Below are 16,984 nucleotides of genomic sequence, written 5' to 3' on the forward strand. Positions count from 1 at the left end.
CAATCATGGCAGAAAGCAAAGGAGAAGCAGACATGTTTTAGATGGTTGGAACAGAAGGAAGAAAGAGAGAGAGGGCGGAGGTGCTACACACTTTTCAACAACCAGATCTCATAAAAACTCTGTCATGAGAACAGCACCAAAGGGGGAATTCTGCTTGCATGATCTTATCAACTCCCACCAGGCTCCACCTCCAACATTGGGGATTACAATATGACTTGAGATTTGGGTGGGGACACAAATCCAAACCATATCAGCACCATAACAGAGGTAAACACTATCACATGACATCACTGGTGATGTTAGTGTTCATCACTTGGTCAATGTAGTGTTTGCCATGTGTCTCCACTGCAAAGTTACTATTTCCCCTTTTCCCTCATATTCTTAGGAAGTAAGTCGCTAAGTCTAGGTCACCTTTGGGGAAAGGGGATTAAGCTCTATCTCCTGGTGGAGAATATACATATATTATTTGGAAGTCATCTGTAAGGAAAACTTGTCTCCCTTTTTCTGTTTATTTATTCAGTCATTTATTAACACCAGTGTGTACTTACATATATTTATTTCATACTTTGGATTATAATCCAATACTACATTATTATTTTCTTGCTCAAATTGTTCCAGCTTTGATCTTGAGAGCTCTTTTAGATTGGCTCTTGTATCACCTTCATGTGTTTCTATCCTTTTGAGTTTTGAGTGCTTTTTGGTACTACAAAATTCTCTGGGTTCATTCTGTATTTCCCTTGTCCCAGCCCTAGAAACAGTCATTTCTTGAAGGAGCTCTACTACCTTTTATTGAAGAATGGTATTTAAAAACCAAGATCAGGGTGCTGAGTGTGCTTATTGCTTCTAGGCACTTTCGGCAGACAGAACTACATGATATATGTCTTTATACATATATTATGCATGTATATACACATGTCTATAGTTATTTCTATATTTATCTATATTTTCTATAGTTATTTCTATATTATATTACACTAAATATGAATTTATAAGGGTATCTCTGACTCTAACTGGTAGCACAGAGTTTATTCTTGCTTTGTTTTCTTGCTTTATGTAATATCTCTCTTTGGTGGGCTGGTAGGCTGCTGAAAGATGGCCATCCCAAGATGTCTGCATTATAATTTCTGTAACTTTTAGATGTGTTACTTCATATGGCAAAAGAGACTTCACATATATTATTAGGCTAAAGATATTGTAATGTGGGAGTTTATCCTGAATTATCTGGGTGGGTCAATGTATTTACAGGAGTCCTTATTACAGGGAGGCAGGAGAGTTGAAGACAAACAAGGCAATGTGATAACTAAAGGGGGGCAGGGGAGGGATGGAAGGAGGGAGAGAGAGAGAGAAGAGAGATACTAAGATTAGAAGATCCTATGTTGCTAGATTTGAAGATGGAGGAACAGGCCATTAGCTAAAGGATGTAGGTGGCTCTAGAAGCTGGCAAAGTCAAAGAAAACAGATTCTCCAGAGCCTCAAGTGGCAACCTGGACATCCTTACTTTAGTGAGGCTGATTCTGGACTTCTGACTTCCAGAACTACAGGATAATAAATAAGTGTTTGTTGTTTTAAGCCACTAAATTGGTGGTAATTTGTTGCAGCATGTGTTAGTTCATTCTCACACTGCTATAAAGAACTACCTAGACAGGGACAGTGGCTCATGCCTGTAAATCCCAGGACTTTGGGAGGCCGAGGTGGGCAGATCATGAGGTCAGGAGATCGAGTCCATCCTGGCTAACATGGTGAAACCCTGTCTCTACTAAAAATACAAAAAATTAGCTGGGCATGGTGGCGGGCACCTGTAGTCCCAGCTACTTGGGAGGTTGAGGCAGGAGTATGGTGTGAACCCAGGAGGTAGGGCTTGCAGTGCGCTGAGATTGCACGACTGCACTCCAGCCTGGGCGACAGAGCAAGACTCCATCTAAAAAAAAAAAAAAAAAGAACTACCTGAGACTGGGTAACTTATAAAGAAAAGAGATTTAACTGACTCACAGTTCCACAGGCTGTATAGGTGGCATGGCTGGGACAGCCTTAGGAAACTTACAATCATGATGAAAGGGTAAAGGGTAAGCAAGCACATCTTCACGTGGCAGAAGAGAGAGACAGCAAAGGGGGAAGTGCTACACACTTTCAAACAATCAGATCTAGTGAGAACTCACTATTACGAGAAGAGTAAGGGGGAATATACCGCCCCCTCCATGATCCAATCACCTCCTACCAGGTCCCTCCCCCAGCACTAGGAAGTACAATGCAACATGTGAGATTTGGGTGGGGACACAGAGCCAAATGATATCACAGCAGCAATCAGAAACTGAGGAACCTGGATTCTACCATCTACTAATCATTTACTTATTTGTTTAACCATAGCATACTTTTGAAGATGTTTCAGATGCAGTTTCAGATGCAGTTTCAGAATTGCTAACCACACCACTATAAAGAAATCAGCCAACTAAAGCACAGTATTTATGTACAATTGCTTTTATCTTTAGCCTTACAATTTCCAATCAAAGCACCCTTTTTTGAAGTTACTTAGATTAGTGCCTCTTTTCCCTATCCCTGTCAGTGCAGATATGTCACTTATTTGTGATATGATTAGATTCATTTGTCACAGTCTTTATCCCATCTTTGGATTCCCCTACATCCTGCTTTATTCTTTTCTAGAAGCATACATTAAAGTTCACATTTTGTGATGTACAGTTCCATGGGTTTGGACACATGCATGGAGTTATGTATCTGCTACCCACCCCAGTACTATACAAAATAATTCCTTCACTCTAAAATTTTCCTGTGCATTTTCTTTGTCGTCAGCCACTCCCTTCTTTTTTTTTCTTTCTTTTTTCTTTTTTTTTGGAGATAGAGTCTCACTCTGTCACCAAGCTGAAGTGCAGTGGCATGATCTTGGCTCACTGCAACCTCCACCTCCTGGGTTCAAGTGATTCTTCTGCCTCAGCCTCCTGAGTAGCTGGGACTACAGGTATGTGCCACCACGCCCAACTAATTTTTGTATTTTTAGTAGAGACGAGGTTTCACCATGTTGGCCAGTATGGTCTCGATCTCTTGACCTCATCATCCACCCACCTCAGCTTCCCAAAGTGCTGGGATTACAGGCGTGAGCCACTGCACCCGGCCTCCTTTCTTATCCCTTGGCAATTACTATTATGTTTTCTATCCCTATAGCTTTGCTATTGCCAGAATATTATTGTATGAATGGACTCATACAATATGTAGTCTTTTAGATTATTCTTTCACTTTCTAAAATGCATTTAAGATCATCTATGGCGGTATTTTTACATGATTCAGTGGCTTATTCCTTCTTGTTGCTGAGTAATATTCCATTGTATAGATATACTACAGCTAATCCATTTCCTTGTTGAAGACATTTTAGTTCCTTCCAGTTTTCAGTAACTATGAATAAAACTGGTATAGACATTTGTATATAGATTTTTCTGTGGACATGTTTTAAAATCACTTGGGTAAATACTTAGAAATATGATTGCTGGCCATATGGTTAAGTGTATACTTAGTTTTATAAGAAACTGCCACACTGTCTTCCAGAATGGCTGTATCATTTTGCATTCCCACCAACAATGATTGAGAATTTGCTAATTTACATCCTTGTCAGCATTTATTTTTGTCAGGCTTTTGGATTTTAGCCATTGTAATGGGTGTGTAGTGGCAATTAATTGTAGTTTTAATTTGCATTTCTTTAATGACATGATGTTGAGCATCTTTTCATGTTTTTTTTTTTTGCCATTTGTATATTACAGTATACACACCAAACTCCTGTGACATGCAATTTACCTATATAACAAACCTGTACATGTACCCCTGAACCTAAAATAAAATTAAAAAATAAAATAAAGCAGGTTGCATATATACAAAAATAATTGCTATTTTAGCAGTAGTTGTGTATTCACCAAGTTGATGGAATATAATTTGCTAATTTTATTCTGTAGTCGTTTTTTTTTCATTTTTTAAGTTGTAAAATACATATAGCAGAAAATTTACCAACTTAACCACCTTTAAGTGTACAATTCAGGTGGTGTTAAGCAAATTCATACTGTTGCACAACCATCATATGGTCTAGTTATTTAACACATTGAGCTATGGAGTCATTAAAAAGTAGTAGTTGAGCTATCTTCATTGCCACTGATTCATCCAAGATTTGCTGGGAATCATCTTTGATAGATCTTTAATGACTCAGAATCGTATATGTATTCTTAGGTTTAGCAACTCAAATGCCTTTATATAAGATCTCAAAGCATTAAGAGATAAAGCTCTTATGGAGCATATTTGAGCATTATTAAGAGATATTGCTCAAATATGTTCCATAAGGACATATTCCATATGTTCATATGGAATAATGAGCCTTTACTTTAAAAAAATTTTTAATTCAGTAATGTTTGCTTAAAAAATTCTTTGGTTTTGAACTTAGTTCTATGTTTTGTATGCAAAAGATGCTTAATTTTTGATGGTTTCATTGCATCATTGGCCAATATATCTCTGCCAAGTAACACACTGTGGTTTTAGTACTTCACACTCAACTATAGCTATGTCATTAAAAACACATGATGGCTCACACTTTTGAGTAAAACTAGTATGGACTAGTCTTCATTTCTTGGGAACCATTTTATTGTTATCGTTTGGTTTTTTACAATGACTACATTCAGAAAGGATGTATCTTTTCTAGAAAAAGAGTCCAGTAAAGTTTATTTTGTCATAAATAAATTAGGATTAAAAATAAATAACATAAATTATATTTCCAAAATTTATACTACTAATTAAACATTTAAAAGGATTATGAAAATAAGCTATAAAAATAAAGTATATGTTTTCTCAATTTTTATTTATGTTTGGATTATAGTTTACAAGCCAACTTTAAAATATTATGTTTTAATGCAGTTCAACTGTGCATGACTAGTATAAATGGATAGTACTACAATACCCAAACTTATTTATATCTTGTTCAAGGAGAAGAGACCACTGATCGTGTGCTTGGATGTTACCACAATGTTGAATTGCTATAAAAGTTTCTAAAGCTTTCTCTCAATTTCTGTTCTTTTCTCATTGCAGACCATACTTTGAGAAACACTGTCTGAGATTAGGTCACCGTCCTATCCTCTTTTGTCTGCTGCAATACTCTTATAACCTGTCCCCTCCATTTACTCTTGACCTTTCTTCTCCAGTGTGTTCTTTGGCCAGTCATGGTGGCTCATGCCTATAATCCCAGCACTTTGGTAGGCCAAGGCAGGAGGATTGCTTGAGCCCGAAAGTTCAAGACCAGCCTTGGCAACAAAGTGAGACTTCATCTCTACAAAAAATACAAAAAGTTAGCTGGATGTGGTGGTGTGTGCCTGTAGCACTGTCTACTCGGGAGGTTGAGGTGGGAGGATCACTTGAGCGAGCCCTGGAGGTCAAGGCTGCAGTGAGCTATGATGATTCCACTGTCCTCCAGCCTGGGCTACAAAATGAGATCCTGTCCGAAAAATCAACAACAAAAGAAACCTTGACCTTTATTCTTCAGTGTGTTCTTTATCCTGTAGTCATATTATTCTTTCAAAAATGTAAATGATTATATCATTCCTGAGTCAAACCTTTCAAACATTTCTCGTCGGTCTTAGGATAAAGTCCAAAGTTCTCATTTTGATGTATATTACCTTCAGCGAGCTGGCCCATGCTTACCCCTGTTTTCTTATGTTTTGACATTTCTTCCTTACACTGCATATTCCAGCCAAAACGAACTAATTTTAGTTTCCTGAATGCTTACTCACTTTCATTTCTGATCTTTTGTAAATATTGTTCCTTCTCTTCCATCTCAGTTCATCAGATAATTCCTTTTCACCCAGTAGGTATCAGCAGCTTAGATGTTACTTCTCCTTAACAATTTCCCCATCACCTCCCCATACAACCTTAGAACTTAACTGGGTTATGTGCTCCTCTCATGTGCTCTGACAGCATTCTGTATTTACTCTGTTATAGCATTTCCCACACTAAATTAAAATTGGTTTTTCACTTATCTGTTTTCCCTCCCTTACACTGTATGTACCATAAGACATATTACATTTTTGAGGAAACATGGGTGTAGGCAATCGTAGAAAATTCACTTTGTTCAACTTTCTTATCTTACAGATAAGGGAGCTGAGACCAGAGAGGTCAGGCGTCCTGTGTAAGGACACATAGCTAGTTGGTGTTGAGCTGGGATTGGACACCCCCATCATTTGATTGCCTGTTCACTGCTTGTCTGGATATGTTGCACTTCCTGAGTTCTTGTGGGGTAAAAGATTAAATTATTTTCAACATAATAAGGTATAAAGGTGGGAAAATAGACTTTAGATTTTTTTTTTTTTTGAGACAAGGTCTCCTTGGCTGGAGTACAATGGTATAAACACAACTCACTGAAGCCTCAATCTCCCAGGGTTAAGCGATCCTCCCACCTCAGCCTCCCAAGTTACTGGAACGATAGCACACGCCACCATGCCTGGCTAATTTTTTTTTTTAAAGACAGGGGCCTCGCTATGTTGCCCAGGCTGGTCTCCAACTCCTGGTCTCAAGTGATTTTCCCTTTTCAGGGAAAAGCCACTGCACCCAGCCTGGAATGCTTTAACACTCAGTATCAAAGTTGTTTTTTTTTTTTTTTCTGGCCAGCAATTAACTAGAAAATTCTATTAACCAATATACCCCTTTCCTTTCTTTCTTTTCTTTCTCTCTTTTTTTTTTCTTGAGACAGGGTCTTGCTCTGTTGCCCAGATTGAAGTGCAGTGGTGCGATCACAGCTTACTGCAAGCCTCAGACTTGTGGGCTGAAGAGATCCTCCCACTTCAGCCTCTTAAATAGCTGGGACTACAGGCGTGTGTATCATGCCCAGTTAATTTTTACATTTTTTTTTTTTTCGGAGATGGGGTCTCACTATATTTCTTAGGCTGGTCTCAACTCCTGGGTTCAAGTAATCTTCCTGCCTCGGCTTCCCAAAGTGCTGGAATTACAGGCATGAGCTGCCATACCTGGCTTATACTCCTTTTCATATTACTTTTGGGTGGGTTGAGGTTTTTTCCTGTGTATTCTTAGGCATACCACGGAAGCATAATGGCCATTAGAGGTGAGTAGAGCACAGGTAGATAGTTAAGACCAGGTTTTGTCATACAGTAGAAAATTTGCGGAGCTGAGTTTTTTTTTTCATTTATTTGGAGAACAAACTTCGATGAACAAAAAGTACTTTATTGAGATATGATGTTACATGCAAACATTTGTAGGTATATAATATATACAACTTGAGTTTGGAGAGAAGTATACATCTGTGAAATCATTGCTATATTCTAGCCTGTAAACATATCCATCAACTTCAAAAGTTTCTTCCCATCCACTTATTGATCATCATTATTATTTTGTGATAAGAACATTTAACATAAGATCTACCCTCTCAGCAAAATTTTAAGTATACAAAGCAATATCGTTAACTATAAGCACTGTGCTATATAGTAGATCTCTAGGACTTACCTTACATAACAGAAACTTTGTACCCTTTGACTAATACCTCCCTATTTTACTCTCCCATTAATCCAGACAAGCACCATTCCACTCTCTGCTTCTATGAATTTAACTATTTTGCATTCATCATTTATGTGGTATTTGTCCTGTATCTGGCTTATTTCACTTAGCATAATGTCCTCCGGATTCATTCCTGTTGTTGCAAATGCTGGAATTTCTTTCCTTTATAATGCTGAATACTATTCCATTGTGTGTTTATACCACATTTAAAAAATCCGTTCATTCATCGATGAACATTTGGGTTGCTTCCATGTTTTGGCCATTGTGAATAATGCTGAAATGAACATGGAAGTGCAGATATCTCTTTGAGATCCTGATTTCAATTCCTTTGGATACATACAAAGAAGTGGAATTGCTGGATTATATGGTAGTTTTATTTTTAATATATTGAGGTACTTCCATGTATTCTATAGTGGCTGTGCTAATTTACATTCCCACCGACAGTATGGAGTATTCCCTTTACTCCCATCCTTGTCAACATTGGTTATCTTTGGTCTTTTTGGTAGTAGTCATGCTAACATATGTGAGGTTGATATCTTAATATGAATTTGATCTGCAGTTTCCTGATGAAAAATTTACTCATGTATTTCAGTAATTTTTAGTGTATTCACAAGGTTGTACAACTATCAACACTATCTGTTTCCAGAAAATTTTTATCACCCCCAAAGAAACTGAGTACCCATTAGCAGTTGTTATTTCTCATCCTCTCCTTCTAGCCCTTGGCCACTACTAGTGTACTTTTGGTCTCTAAATGTTAGGGGCTAAAAATCTTGTCTTAGTTTGTTCAGTTTGCTATAAGAAAATACCATAAACTAGGTAATTTATAAAAAACATAAATTTATTTTTGACAGTTCTGGAGATGGGGAAGTCAAAGATCAATGCACCAACAGATTTGGTGTCTGATGAAGGTCCATTTCTTAGTTCATAAATTGTGCCTTCTTGCTGTGTCTTTACGTGGTTGAAGGGGCAAATGAACTCCTTTGGCCTATTTTATAAGGGCACTAATTCCATTCAGAAGGGGTCCACTCTCATGACTTAATCAAATTCAAGGGCCCCACCTCCCAGCACTATTGTTCTGGGGGTTAGGATTTCAACATATGAATTTGGGAGGGGACACGGACCTTCAAGCCATAGCAGTTGTCATTTCACTTTCTTTTGAGACGAGTCTTGCTCTGTTGCCCAGGCTGGAGTGCAGTGGCGCGATCTCGGCTCACTGCAAACTCTACCTCCCAGGTTCAGGCCATTCTCCTGCCTCAGCCTCCCGAGTAGCTAGGACTACAGGCGCCCGCCACCTCGCCCGGCTAATTTTTTGTATTTTTAGTAGAGACGGGGTTTCATCATGTTAGCCAGGATGGTCTCGATCTTCTGACCATCGTGATCCGCCCGCCTCGGCCTCCCAAAGTGCTGGGATTACAGGCGTGAGCCACCGCGCCCGGCCTGTTTTACTTTCTTGATAGTATCCTTTGAAGCACAAAAATTGTTATTTTGATAAGGTCCAACTTACTGATTTTTTTCCTTAGTTTTTTGTGCTTTATGTGTCATACCTAAGAAACCACTGCCTAATCCTAGGTTGTGAAGGGTTTTGTAATTTTAGTTTTTGCATTTAGGTCTTTGATCCATTTTGAATTAATTTTTGTAAATGGTGTAAGATAGGTATCCAACTTCTTTATTTTGTCTATGGATATCTACTTGCCCCAGCACCATTTGTCCCACACTATTTAGGGCATCCAATTTACCAGTATTTAGTGTAATTAAAAATGCACATTTCCAGTGTTCCATAAACTCTTCTTCTAACTTATGGAATATCAATGTGGCTCTAAGAGGCCATATTCAAGAATATTAATTATAGCATTGTTTTAATTATAAAATATAAGCTATAATATATTATCATAGAGTAATGAATAAATGATGAAACATTCATATAATGGAACATAATGTATCTGTTAAATGGAAAAATTATATGAGCTGATTTTGAAAGCTACCATGATCTTTTACAGTTGAATAATTTTTTTAAAGCTGATCTCTATTGAACTTTACTGTTTGCCAGGCATCGTTCTAAGTGCTTTGTAAGTATTAAGTCATAACAAACCAACAATTCTAAGGTGTTATTATTACCCTATCTTACAGATGAAGTTCATAGTATTTAAGCAACTTGCTTGTGAAGGTCACACTACTAGTAAGCAGATAAGCCAGGACACAACAAGTCTGACTCAAAGTTGGCCGTCTAATCAATCCCTTTATGGTTGCCAAATCTATATCTAATCTATATCTATATCTATCTCTCTATATATACATATATCTATACACATACATATTATATATACATATATACATATATGAGGATATTTTACATATTTATATAAACTTTGTATATAAAATATACAAATATGTATGAGATATGTAATTACATATAAATTCATATAAAATATATATCCATCCCAACTGGCTTTTAAATAAGCCATCTTTAAGTATATAGGCTTCCATGAGGATTACAAAACATCTAAAAGATAGTCAGAAAAGTATCCATAGTCAGGTTTGAAAGACAGGAAGGAGAAGAGAACAATGTGTACTCAGAATCTCCTATATGTCTCTTTCTGTGCTATGGCTCTTACAGAAATGATCAGATTTAATTCTTATGACATTGTTACAAGGCATGAATTATACACATTTTATAAAATAAGAACTTAAGAATTTAAGTGTTAAATATCTTTCTCAAGTTGCATGACAGAAGATGAGGTGAGGCTCTCGAGGTTGAAAGAAAAGCCTAGGCTGGGCCTGGTGGCTCACACCTCTAATCCCAGCATTTTGGGAGGCCAAAGCAGGTGGATCACCTGAGGTCAGGAATTCAAGACCACCCTGGCCAGCTTGGTGAAACAGTCTCTACTAAAAATACAAAAATTATCAAGGCGTGGTGGGTCACACCTGTAATCCCAGCACTTTGGGAGGCTAAGGTGGGTGGATCATGAGGTCAAGAGATGGAAACTATCCTGGCCATCATGGTGAAACCTCATCTCTACTAAAAATACAAAAATTACCTGGGAGTGGTGGCGTGCCCCTGTAGTCCCAGCTACTTGGGAGGCTGAGGCAGGAGAATCACCTGAACCCTGGAGGCGGAGGTTGCAATGAGCTGAGATCACACCACTGCACTCCAGCCTGGCAACAGAGTGAGACTTTGTCTCAAAAAAAAAAAAAAAAAAAAAAGAAAGACAGAAAGAAAGAAAGAAAGAAAAAAGATAGAAAGAAAGAAAGGATAGGAAGAAAGAGAGAAAGAAAAGAAAGAAAGAAAGAAAGAGCGAGCCTAAGAAAAGGTGAAAAGATGATAGAGTGGAATAAATAAAGTAACTGGCCTGACTAGAACTGAGGGCTGATGTTGGGAAGAAATGGAAAACAAATGACATAGATTTGGTGGGGATGTATTACGAAGGGTGTTGAGGACCAGAGAGAGGGATTTAGATGTATTGACTCTGAGGAGCAGAGAGGAAAGTTGGTGAATATGGGAGTGAAGATGGAAATTCTTCTGAATTGCTTGAGTTTGTTACAACAATCACATATTATTGTTGTAAGTAAAAAAATTGAGATAGAGATATTTAAAAAACATGTTTGAGGCCTTACTGTTTGCTGGGTATTGTGCTACTATTGATTCCCATCAGACAAAGACTCCTAGGAACATACCTGCAGTTGAACAAAGTTGGGTTTATTGTCTTGTTGCTATGAGTAAGAAGTTATACAATGGTGAACCATGGGGCATGACAGCAGGAGGGCATTTCATATAGCAATTCCATTTTATCATTCTAATAAAGACAGGCTTGGAAACTTTTTAGTGGATGTCGATGACCAGTTAATTAAGGTTTAAAGAGTCAGTGTTGAAAACGTATTTCAGCTGGGCATACTTCCAGGTAAAATATACAACCTCTAACTTCTCAGTCTGAGGACTAAAAGACTGCTAAAGAACTGACAACATCTCGACCTTGTTCTTCGTTAGAACTTATAAATATGGCACATCTTTGGCTCATGAATTTTGACGAACTCTCATTCCAAACAGGACATTTCTCAGAGCGAGTTTCATGTCCTTATTACGAAGACTATAGATCAGAGGATTAAAAAGAGGAGTCATTACTGAATATACCAGTGTGAGGATCTTCTGCCATAAAGTTGGGATGCCATATGTAGGACTTACGTACATTACCATGACTGTCCCATAGAAAAGAGATACCACAACCAAATGAGAACCACAGGTAGAGAAGGCTTTTCTCCAACCAGCTGCAGAAGGGACCTGAAAAACAGCTCTTAGCAACAGGATATAGGATCGAAGAATGTATATACTAGTGAAAAAGAGAACAAGGGAGCTCTGAGTATAGAAAATACACTCAGTTATGGGAGCTGGAGCACAGGATAGAGCCATCAATGGGTCCATGTCACACAGGAAGTGATCAATGATATTAGGACCACAGAAGGGGAGTCGGGAGATGAAGAAAATGGGAATTGGGTATCCAAGGAATCCAATGAGCCAACAGAAAGACACCAGCTTACCACAGAACCTTCTGGTCATGATGACGGGGTACTGCAGTGGGTGGCAGATGGCCAAGTATCGATCATAAGCCATTACTGCCAGAAAGAGACATTCAGTTGTTCCCAGTGAAAAGAAGAAATAGAACTGGAGGAAGCACCCAGAAAATGAGATGGCCTTGGTCGTGGAGAGAATGTTGGCTAGCATGTTAGGAACAGTGGAGGACACATACCAGATCTCAAGGAAGGCAAAGTTTCCCAGCAGAAAGTACATGGGGGTGTGTAGTCGTGGGTTGCATCTCACTGCATAGATGATGGCTCCATTTCCCAGCAAGGTCAAGACATAAATCACCAAAAACAATGAGAAGAGGAAAATCTGAATCTTCCAGCAACCAGGGAATCCCAGGAGAATAAACTCTGTCACGACGTGTGTTGCTGACCTGTTCATGGGTCTTAAATCTACGAAGAAGAAAGACATGAGTGTAATCCAAGTCTCTTGGAGTATAATCCAATTGCTTGCTACATATCTCAAGGACTTTATTGAGACGAGAACTTGAGCCATACAGGAAAATACCCAAGACATTCTGAGATCAGGTGGGAATACGTCCTACCATATTTTGAACTGATTGTGGTTCTGAGTCTCAGTGTTATTTTGCTAGAATCCAATACCATCCAATGCAGCTGGAATTTCGACACTAGTGGCGGAACCAGACAAATGTATTTTCTTTCTTTTCCTTGGATGCTTGAGAAGACCTTTTCAGCTTTTGATTTGTTTTTCCAATGTTGATTATGGATTTTCTAGCATGAGCTCATCAATTTTCTCTTATTTAGCCCAACTTGTTAGAAAAGATATTTTGAGGATAACTGATGTAAAGTTGGGTTAGATCTTTGACAACAAAACAAAATAGATTGACTGCTGCATGGAGATACGACTTCATGATAATATTTTAAAAACATCTGCAGTGTTTATTTTTATGTTTTTTACACATATTATACAAAAAGGAACTATCTTACTTTTTGTAATCAGATACCATATAGATGAAATAAAGAAAATGATGTTTTCAATACAAAAATTTAGTTTATTTAGTGAGCTTTTTCGGTAGTGAGAACAAAGGGATTTTCTAAAAGAATCTGAGGTCAAAGGGGGTTTTATCTGCAATCTTATCTATTAGAATATTGGTTACTGAAAGGAAGGTAAGGACCCTTTCAAATATTTGACTACGTATGTACTTTTCAGTAGCAACAAGTTTATGTATTTAAGAATTAAATAAAATATACAAATGTGTTTAAACAACAGTAATTTTATACTTGATTAATACTTAAAATTTGCTGATTAAGCCAAAATGGTAGTTATGGCTGGGCATAATGTCTTATGCCTGTAATTCCAGCAATTTGAGAGGCCAAGGTGAGCAGATTGCCGAGGTCAGGAGTTTGAGACCAGCTTGGCCAACATGGCAAAACCCCATCTCTACTAAAAATACAAAAATTAGCTGGATGTGGTGGCATGTGCCTGTAATCCCAGCTACTTGGGAGGCCAAGCGGAAAAACTGCTTGAACTCACGAGGTGGAGGTTGCAGTGAGCCGAGATTGCATCACTGCACTACAGCCTGGGTGACAGAGCAAGACACCACCTCAAAAAAAAAAAAAAAAAAAAAAAAAAAAAAAAAAAATATATATATATATATATATATAGTTTCAATATTGAGTTTCTTGTTAAGTTCAGATCTCTTGTCTTGTGTATTGCGGGTCACCAGCTATAACTTTGTCAGAAATGTAAAAAGACAAATGTGAAAGGCAACAAAGAACACAGAATTTGAAGGAAGGATCAGGTAGTCTTGGGAAGAAAGATTTGAACTTCAACATCACTAGTTCTTTACTAGTCTTTAAGGATGCATAAAAAGGGAAATTTGGAGCATCTGAGTTCTAAAGTTTTCCAGCTTTGCAATCAACAGTGAATGTAAAATACATGTGTTTATAGTCTTCCTTGAATAAGGTGCTCAATAGGTGATTTCCAGATTGTTATTTATGAAGCATAAATAAATCCCTTTCTCTGCTATACACTGATCAGAGAACAAGTCCAGGCTCAGATTTAAATTGGGAACCAGAATGGTGAGATTTGAGTCTTCTGCCCTTTGTTCTGAATGCCTGCTTGATGAGAGTAACAGTTTAGGACATTCTCCATTATACACTGACAGCTTCACACTACATTTCATCTTTTCTACTACCCTTCTCTGTAAGTGCTTTATTAGCAGCAACATTGTTTTTCCTGAAGCCTTGGAGAAATATAGATAAGTAATGGAGTGATCAGACGGTGGAGAGCTTAATAGAAATACCCAAGTAATCAATTTCAGAATTTTTGCATTGATGGAATAAACTGATTCCACAAAGTTCTGTATACCACCACCCTCCAAAGTCTCCAAAATGCTATCTTGGAATAGTTAGGTAATTAGAATGGAATATTCATTATTTTATGCCACAAACATACTGTTTCTCCTGTTTTTTGAGATATATCATTGTTTGAGCTACAATCCTGGGAGACTAGCTCTTTCTTTCTTTTCTTTTCTTTTCTCTCTCTCTCTCTCTCTCCCTCCCTCCCCCCCCCCTCCCTCCCTCCCTCCCTCCCTCCCTCCCTCCCTCCCTTCCTTCCTTCCTTCCTTCCTTCCTTCCTTCCTTCCTTCCTTCCTTCCTTCCTTCCTTCCTTCCTTTTTCTTTCTTTCTTTCTGATGGAGTCTCGCTCTGTCGCCCAGGCTGGAGTGCAGTGGCGTGGTCTCGGCTCCCTGCAAGCTCTGCCTCCCGGGGTTCACGCCATTCTCCTACCTCAGCCTCCCGAGTAGCTGGGACTATAGGCGCTCACCACCACACCTGGATAATTTTTTGTATTTTTAGTAGAGACGGGGTTTCACCATGTTAGCCAGGATGGTCTCAATCTCCTGACCTGGTGATCCACCCGCCTCAGCCTCCCAAAGTCTTGGGATTACAGGCGTGAGCCACCGTGCCCAGCTGAGACCAGCTCTTTCATGTACTGTATTCCTTTCCAGTACAAGAAGCTACCAACCAACTAATCAACCCACCAATCCACCCACCCCAAGTGTGATGGCTTGATTTGATAGCCTTCTTTCGAATGCCCCTCACTTAGTGTATTGTCTTCCTAGGTATCCTGAGAGAAGGAACATACCACCTGATAACTGCTGGAAAGTAAGATTGTTTTCAGAAAGATGGTTGTTAATAACCATAAAATCATAGAATTAGAAGAAATGGTATAATAATCTAACTTCATTTTATAAATGAGGCTCAGAGAGGGGCATGACTTTTTACCCAATGAATGTCCTGGATTCACATATGCAACTTTTATACTGAACTGTTATACTGCCTCCTTTGAGTCTTCGCAGAGAAACAGTGCCTAATCAGGTTTATAAAGTCAAAGGGACTCTGTAGTAGATCACAGCAGTGGTTTCTTACCCACAATGATGGCTTTTCTGGCTCAGCTTGGAGTGAGTGGTGGGCATAGCAGAGCTGAGCATAACCTCAGCATCAAGCATCTCCTCTTCACTGGCTCTGATGAGGAAAACTGCAGCTGAGGGCATCATATGTGGTTTATCGCCCGCCCTTCCTTCCTTCCCGGAGACCCTAGAGGTTTTTGTCAGAATTTGCTGAGAGGTTTAACATGCGAATCAGTGTTAAATCTATGTTTTCTCCCAGGGATTACTGTAAAGCCCTGTTTCTCCCCATGTGCTCTCAGTGGCTTACCCAAGTTTCCCTGGAGTGCATTCTCTTTCCCGCACTGGGGGCTCACCTAGAATTCAGCATATTAGCTTGTATATATATATATTATTAATTCTAGTATATTGGCTAGAATTAGGGAAGCAGAGGAGCTGGTGGAGTTACAGGAATTACAGACACATTGCAGGAGGCTTTCTATTGCAAAGAGATTGCATTCCATTAAGGAATCACCCTCTGTGGGAATCAGTGAAATAAATGGTAGTTTTGCCTATGACTCTAATTCTGAAACTGAGACATATTGATGAACACATCTTTTCTCTGTAGCTTAAATGAAGTGCTTTAACATAGAGGAACAGAACACTATATTCTATTGGTCACTTAAAAATTAAATTCACTAAATTTTCTTGAAGTCTTTCACTGTAAAGACCACATGGTTGGTATTGGGAAAGAGCTGCCTTGAGTGACCTTGATGACGTGTAATTAATGTGCAAGGAATTCCAAAATTGTTTATGTAGAGAAGTCATTTAATCGACAAATTTAGTCAAATTGTCAGTTTCCACTCATTTCACTTTCTAACAGTGGAGAATTTGAAACTAGTGCAAATTAGAAATAGATTTAGCTTCAGTTTAAACAAAAATAATTGGCCTTTTGTTTTTCTCCTGAAAAATTGGGATTTCTTCCTTGGATCCTCTTAATCTACTTCTTCAAAGATGCCTCCTAGGGAAAGTTGACAATGATGAGCAAGGAGAATATCTTCATTGATGGCTACTGGGGCAGCTTGTAAGTGAAATTGAGATTCAGTGAAAGTCTGTTCTAGGAGTTCTCAAATTTTAATGTGCATATGAATCACCTGGACATCTTGTTAAATTGCAGAGCCTGATTCAGCAGGTTGGGACCTGAGAGAGTGATTTTCTAACAAGCACTTAGGTAATGCTGACCTTGCTGGTTCACAGGACACGTGACTAGCAGTGGTGTAGGCCAGTCATTAGAAACACCTGGGGGGCTGTTTAACCCTTTCTTTGGCTAGAGTCACACAGTAAAAAAGAAAAAACCTCCTGATATCCAGGTATTATGGCAGACAAATTAAATAAAAATCTTTGGATCGAGCTCCTGTATCAGTATTTTCTATATTTAGTGCTATGGTTTGGAGTTCTGTCCCCTCCAAATCATATGCTGAAATATGTTTAAGGTGGGGCGTAGTGGGAGTTGTTTGGAT

At 38.5% G+C, this 16,984-nt stretch overlaps 1 protein-coding gene across 1 annotated transcript; it reads right to left on the bottom strand.

The window, feature by feature from the left end:
* Positions 1-10,774: 10,774 nt before the first annotated feature.
* LOC103231322 (olfactory receptor 11H4) lies at positions 10,775-15,177 on the bottom strand. The gene is made up of 2 exons (XM_007990621.3): positions 15,132-15,177; positions 10,775-12,507 (listed from the first exon to the last, which is right to left on the bottom strand). The coding sequence occupies exon 2, from the start codon at positions 12,494-12,496 to the stop codon at positions 11,552-11,554; it is 945 nt and encodes a 314-aa protein (XP_007988812.3). The 5' UTR covers positions 12,497-12,507; positions 15,132-15,177; the 3' UTR covers positions 10,775-11,551.
* Positions 15,178-16,984: the final 1,807 nt, after the last annotated feature.

Source organism: Chlorocebus sabaeus, chromosome 29, assembly GCF_047675955.1.
Source record: "Chlorocebus sabaeus isolate Y175 chromosome 29, mChlSab1.0.hap1, whole genome shotgun sequence".
In the NCBI taxonomy this organism is placed as follows: domain Eukaryota; kingdom Metazoa; phylum Chordata; class Mammalia; order Primates; family Cercopithecidae; genus Chlorocebus; species Chlorocebus sabaeus.

Bases quoted from the DNA above. Each gene is read 5' to 3' on its own strand.
- LOC103231322 (XM_007990621.3), bottom strand. From the start codon at position 12,496: ATGAACAGGTCAGCAACACACGTCGTGACAGAGTTTATTCTCCTGGGA.